Source organism: Strongylocentrotus purpuratus, unplaced genomic scaffold (assembly GCF_000002235.5).
Source record: "Strongylocentrotus purpuratus isolate Spur 01 unplaced genomic scaffold, Spur_5.0 spur5_scaffold_8, whole genome shotgun sequence".
In the NCBI taxonomy this organism is placed as follows: domain Eukaryota; kingdom Metazoa; phylum Echinodermata; class Echinoidea; order Camarodonta; family Strongylocentrotidae; genus Strongylocentrotus; species Strongylocentrotus purpuratus.
Window position 1 is genome coordinate 26,673,169 of NW_022145614.1, and position 6,959 is coordinate 26,680,127.

Sequence of the window (6,959 nt, forward strand, 5' to 3'; positions counted from 1 at the left end):
TCATTATTGATTTAAAAATTCTTTCCAACTAAAGCTTGGTGCATTATACATGTACAACTTCAACAGATACGTCACATTTTTAAGAAACTGGCTGCGCCCATGTCATGCTGACAGGCATCACATCATGCCAGGAATATCGTCATTTATATATATCTTGTACATTTTCGTAAGGAATATTGTACATCAAAGGGCAGGAATACATCTCATTTTTCAGAATACCTACACTTATTCTTTGGGTTTAGGTTTCCTTTAAGGAGGAGATTCATTAATATGTCTATTGGGAAGGTCATTTGGTACAATGCAATGCAAAGCCAGATTGTGAGAAGACCGTTCGAGCATTTTGTTTATAGATCTGCGCGAAAAAGTAATAAAAGGACGATTAAACGTGTTTGACAATTGCAAATAAAACCAATCAGACAAATTGCTTTAGCTGAAAGCCGCAAGACGGTGCCACAAGGTACTGGTGATATTATGGGGTGATACCGTTTATTTGCCAGTTTCGGGTGACGCAAAACATTCCTAATTGCCTTGGAAATATAATGGGCAGTTCTGGAAAGAAAGGAAAAAAAAACCTTTTAAAAACAAGGAGTGACTGGCTTGTTAAATCAGATACACTTGCCACCAGTTCATGCAACGAAGTGGTGAGCTCCGATCATCGAGATATGTTTGTATAGAGCTCATTGATTTTATTTATTTATTTTTTTTTTTTTTTTTAAACCTCGATCGCAATTCATATTGCTCCGGTTGTCTCATTTTCGCTCGCTGGACCATTGCCAGCACAAACGTAGCTAGTTCGCCGTCACTACCAAACTAGAATGTTCAACTATATTGCAGGATGTATATGCCATTGGGTATGATGTGTGAACCGGGTGTGCGGAAATGGTGTGTTGGGGAGGGGAAATGAGAGTGTTCATGTGTGTGGTAATTGTATGTGTGTCAACAATTAAAGACTAATACATGAAAGATGGCTAATCATAAATCTACAATGACGAGTAAACTAGCTGTCTACATCACAGTCCACAGATAAATGTGCCTTGAACGTATACAGCAGACGGCAAATGGCGGATCAGACGACACTTGATATTGATTTTGTATGTGAGATTGCTTTGCTAAATATAAAATACAAGAATCTTTTCCATATCTTTTAACTATCATAGATATCTGATGATTAAACAGCTGGTAAAATAAACCTACCAAACTACATAATACAATGAAATACATGAATGAAGGTAGGGGGTTTGATGTGGTACACAATTGCACCCCTCTGTAAATAATCGAATAGTCCATGACGTTCATGAATATTCATGTTTTTGCTTACCTCAGCAAAATGATTGCCTATACTAAATGGAAAAATTACGGAGGGGGGTTGGCTGAAATGGACATAATGAACCCATCAGAACTGATCTATGATAATTCATGCTTGTTATCTTTCGTGTGCTTGACCTATAACCTTACAATCGCGTGACAAATTGCGTCCAAAGTTCGACTTTTTGCGCATGTGTTATATAGGCAATGGCGAGCTGACGACCTATTTTGATCAAATTACATTGGGTGAACATGAGGGTTCCAATGACAGAGCTATTGCCAACGTACGTCGGGTTGGATGTGCTTTTCGTTTAAACAAAAAATGAATTTTGAACGATTATGGGGTAAAAGTCCATAGGCTAACATGTTAGGCTGGTGGACTCTGACGATAGGGGGCGTTGTCAGATGAGACTACACGGAGCTATTTTGAAAAGCCATATCAATGCTTATTTCAATGCCCTAAAGCATATACCCCGTAGAAATCGTGTTGAAAGGTGCAGCATAAGGCTATTTAAATAATTGCCCTAGGTTGATTTTCTCGAAAGTAGTTGCTATCGTATTCCAGTTTTTTTTGTGTTGTGTCTTTTTCTTCCTCTTTCAAAATACATCCATTTAACACAATCGCAAACAACTTTCAGTAGCATTATCCTTACAGAAATGTGCGAACTTTATTAGTGACATATTGCGTAATCCGAAGTTGATTTCTATGGGCTACGGGTATTTCCATAGCCCTTGGGTCAAATATTTCGAAAGTCTTTGTGATCTTGTCTATATTTGATTTTGTTTTTCTTTCTTTCATCAGACTCTAAGGATTTATTTTTCCAATAAACGTTTCAACCTGTACGCATTTTACTTCCCACTTTCTATCCTATTATAGGGTCGCCAGAATGGATATCGTGACGGATATCACAACGTTCATCTCGAATACAGAGAATGGTCCGACGAAACCAACGATACCTACCCCATCAACACCTGACATCACTTCAGGATCAACCTCAGTTTTCTGTGTTGAACTTCTAATATCAATTATCACAATGTCGCTAAACGTATTGATTCTACGAGCGTTCCACATCGAGAAAAGACTGAGGACCTACCCCAACTGGTACATCCTAAATATCACAATCTCTGACTTATTGGTCGGGTTCATCATGGCGATTCGTAGTACTTTTGCTCTCTACAACCAATGGATATTTGGTCCAGTGCTCTATCACTTGTTCGTCGGCGTACAGAACACTGTCCTCGGAGTATCTGTCCTCGGCATCATCGCCATCTGCGTGGACCGTTATGTGGCGACAGCCTACCCACTCGAGCACTTCCGACGTCGGAAAAAGAGCATTGCGAACATCGCCAATGGCATCACCTGGGTGGTGTCCACAGCTTTCTGGATACCTTTGGTGACGGTCTGGCATTTGGTGGAACCCACCGAGTTCACGTCCCGTGGCAAATATAAGATGAATTACATTGAAAATAAATACATAGTGAATGCAGTCACAGTCGCCCGGATAGGTATACCATCGTTTCTCATCATTGCCTTTTACGTGAGCATTCACTTTAAGATAAAAGCTGCTGGTATCCAACGTCTCTCTGGTACATTTGGCCAGAGCCGCAAACATAGTAGAAGCACCGGAAGTGAAGTCACATATACGAGTCAATGCGATGACCTGCACATTGAGGCCTCTGTCGCAGATTTGCGAGGCAACAAAAGAAAAGATTCACCTAAAGCAACAGCTCTGGCTCAATTTGATGTGTCTGTCACTGATAAGAAGGGGGAGGAACTTGAAGCAAAAGGTCACCAAAAGATTGATTTAGACGTTAGAAAGGACCTTGATGTGGATGACGATGTCATAAACCTTGCGGAGGTTAATGTCGAAGGCCTTAAAGATCAAAGCATTGATATTGGAAACCGAAAGGGTGTTGATGCAAAATACCATCAGGAACATGATGCTGAAAACCATGAGGAGGACAGTATTGAAAACCACAAAGATGTGGAAGTCAATCAGGAAGTTGGTATGAAAGCCAATTATGGAATCGTTGTTCAAGCACATCAGGATAATGACATCAAAGTCCATACGGCCAACTCTTTTAAGGAAGGCGTGTCAATCATATCCGATACAAATATCCATGGCCAACACGCCGACTTCAGAGTAGACCGATTGACAACAAATTTGCCAAAGCAAGATAAACTACAGATTCCATCACAGTGCCCATCAACTGGTGCCATATCTTCAAAATTGTCAGGACCCCAAACCGATCACAGCAAGCAAAGACGCTTAGCTCCATCCGACTTCAGCAAAGTAATGCGCACTTTGACCTTCATCATCCTGGCTTTCTTCGTGACCTGGTTGCCAGGCACCATAAACCTCATCTTTTTTAAAGTCCCGACGTTTGGTGAGGTTTCCTTTTGGTTGACCTATAGTAACAGCCTCATCAACCCGATAACCTATGTCATGGCACAACCTTTGTTTCGCTCGACTATATTAAGGATCATGAAATGTCAACAGTGAAAAAAAGATCTCGTCACAAATCACTCATCTATTTGTATTCTATAGAATGTAAAAGTATGTAATGTTAAAGACTCATAGTAATGGATTCTTATGGGGAATTCGACACCATTAGGGTATTTGCTCCATAATGGGTGTTGTCAATCACCGAGAGTGGACTTCACTTTTAAGATAGACAGGTTTTACGTAATACACTGTGTCCTCGACGTACTGCCTCATAAAGAATACTCATCATCAATTTCATCACCCTTTGAAGGCAAGCTTGAGTAATTTTCTGGAGGGCTACCGATTTGCAATCAACCAAATCTGGTGTCAGCGAACTACTGATGCTATGTATTTACATGGAAACATAGGACTGTGTGGATTTAGGAGCTTGTGTCTATAAAAAAGGATGCGTACACATGGTGTCAAGTTCATGTGGGCACCGGACTAGCCTAGGCCGTATTTCGGTACAGACATACTTTCTTTGCACTGGGTATGACGTTTAGATTTGTTTTATGTACAGTAATTTCCTCAGAATTATTAACCCTATAAATAATGAAAACTCTTAATCTCCATTGGCTCTATGCATGGATCACCTAGTTCTAGTATGTGATGGGTGAAATTTGCAATAACGCTTTCATGACATTAACCTTTCAAAAGAATGTTCGGCTAGAAAGATAGGTAATTACAGAGTCAAGATGGTGAAAATTTTGAAATTCTTTTTCTCTTCTCATCTTATTTTCGCTGCATTCTTGTGGCGATTCGTCGACATCGATACGCTGATTGGTTCAGCTCTCTCTAGAGAAGCCATTGGCTAAGTATATGATTACATCCACTTTAAGAAAATATATTGCCTTTGGAGAGCCTTCAAGAAAAATACGACAAATAACGGATTGCAATTAAAAAATGCATCTTTCTGAATATAGTGCAACTAAACGACCTATGAACTTCATTTACCAATAATGCCCTTTAGGACTGAGGTGTGTTTTTTCCCCTTTTCAATTATGTGTGCTATTATTCAGTTTTGTTAAACCTTGTTTTATTTCCGAAGTGTAAATGATTTCATGTTCTAGAAAGTAATCAATTAGAAATAATCAGATTAGGTACAAGAATTTTGTTTCAAATGTTGTCATTGCTGCTGCCAATGTTAGGCCTAAAAAAAAAGATGTCCCAATAAACAGAACACCAAAAAATAACCTCTTTTGGGAGTGTTTTTTTAGGTGATTTTAAAGTATGGTGCCTTTTGAACTAGATTTAAACGTTATCGACACGTGCCTTCATTTAAACAAAAAATGTACTCCTGTTCACGTTTTCATCTAACCCAAAAAATCGCGACTGGAGTAACGTGATTCGACTTACCTCTGTAAATCAAGTGTTTATGACCAAATAACCACTTGACCAAGCAACGAGTTTTTAATCCGTTAACCGATGGTGGTAATAAATAAGTAATTATTTGGTCTTTTAAGCACCTTTATCGATCGGTTTCACAGGTTATCCAAGGTTGATGGTAATAATCACGCTACTTACACCGGCTAATCGTCTTATTGTTCTGTCCGTGAATCTCTGGTTGTATTAAATTAATAATTTTGAGGTGTCTTACACCTGATTATTAATCTGAGCTGTGAATCCGTGATATTTAGGTGTGAAAAATTTGTAATTATTAGGTGTCTGAAAACACCTTTTGAAATGGTTTCACAGTTACCATAACTTTCTTGGTGATGATCACGTAGCTCAAGCTAATTACTAATCTAAGCTGTGAATCCGTGATATTTAGGTGTGTAAAATTAGTTTTTATTAGGTGTCTTAAAACACCTTTTTAAATGGTAGTCAAGGTTGCGATAAATTCCGCGGTAATGGTCTCGTGACTCAAACGGATTATTAATCTAAGCTGGGCATTCGTGATTTCCAGGTATGAAAAATTAGTAATTCTTAGGTGTCTGAAAACACCTTTTGAAATAGTTTCAAAGTTACCATAACTTTCTTGGTGATGATCACGTGGCTAAAACTGATTACCAATCTAAGCTGTGAATCCGTGATATTTAGGTGTGAAAAATTTGTAATTATTATGTGTCTTAAACCACCTTTTTAAATGGTAGTCAAAGTTGCCATAACTTTTTTTGGTGATGATCACGTGGCTCAAGCTGATTACTAATCTAAGCTGTGAATCCGTGATATTTAGGTGTGAAAAATTTGTAATTATTATGTGTCTTAAACCACCTTTTTAAATGGTAGTCAAAGTTGCCATAACTTTTTTTGGTGATGATCACGTGGCTCAAGCCGATTACTAATCTAAGCTGTGAATCCATGATATTTAGGTGTGAAAAATTTGTAATTATTAGGTGTCTCAAAACACCTTTTAAAATGGTTTCACAGTTACCATAACTTTCTTGGTGATGATCACGTGCTAAAACTGATTATTAATCTAAGCTGTGAATCCGTGATATTTACGTGTGTAAAATTAGTTATTATTTGATGTCTTAAAACACCTTTTTAAACGGTAGTCAAGGTTGCCAGAACTTCCGCGGTAATGGTCTCGTGACTCAAACGGATTATTAATCTAAGCTGTGAATCCGTGATATTTAGGTGTGAAAATTTTGTAATTATTAGGTGTCTGAAAACACCTTTTGAAATGGTTTCAAAGTTACCATAACTTTCTTGGTGATGATCACGTTGCTCAAGCTAATAACTAATCTAAGCTGTGAATCCGTGATATTTAGGTTTGTAAAATTAGTTTTTATTAGGTGTCTTAAAACGTCTTTTTAAATGGTAGTCAAGGTTGCGATAAGTTCCGCGGTAATGGTCTCGTGACTCAAACGGATTATAATCTAAGCTGGGCATTCGTGATTTCCAGGTGTGAAAAATTAGTAATTCTTAGGTGTCTGAAAACACCTTTTGAAATAGTTTCAAAGTTACCATAACTTTCTTGGTGATGATCACGTGGCTAATACTGATTACCAATCTAAGCTGTGAATCCGTGATATTTAGGTGTGAAAAATTTGTAATTATTATGTGTCTTAAACCACCTTTTTAAATGGTAGTCAAAGTTGCCATAACTTTTTTTGGTGATGATCACGTGGCTCAAGCTGATTACTTATCTAAGCTGTGAATCCGTGATATTTAGGTGTGAAATTTGTAATTATTAGGTGTCTGAAAACACCTTTTGAAATGGTT

At 38.1% G+C, this 6,959-nt stretch overlaps 1 protein-coding gene across 1 annotated transcript; it reads left to right on the forward strand.

Annotated features, from left to right (window-relative positions):
* Positions 1-2,192: 2,192 nt before the first annotated feature.
* On the forward strand, positions 2,193-4,408 carry LOC588650 (muscarinic acetylcholine receptor M5-like). Its single transcript, XM_030976127.1, has 2 exons — positions 2,193-3,693; positions 4,389-4,408. The coding sequence occupies exons 1-2, from the start codon at positions 2,193-2,195 to the stop codon at positions 4,406-4,408; spliced, it is 1,521 nt and encodes a 506-aa protein (XP_030831987.1).
* The last annotated feature ends 2,551 nt before the right edge of the window (positions 4,409-6,959 follow it).

Bases quoted from the DNA above. Each gene is read 5' to 3' on its own strand.
- LOC588650 (XM_030976127.1), top strand. From the start codon at position 2,193: ATGGATATCGTGACGGATATCACAACGTTCATCTCGAATACAGAGAAT. The intron at 3,694-4,388 runs GTGAGGTTTCCT...TGGATCACCTAG, and splicing joins TTTTAAAGTCCCGACGTTTG to TTCTAGTATGTGATGGGTGA.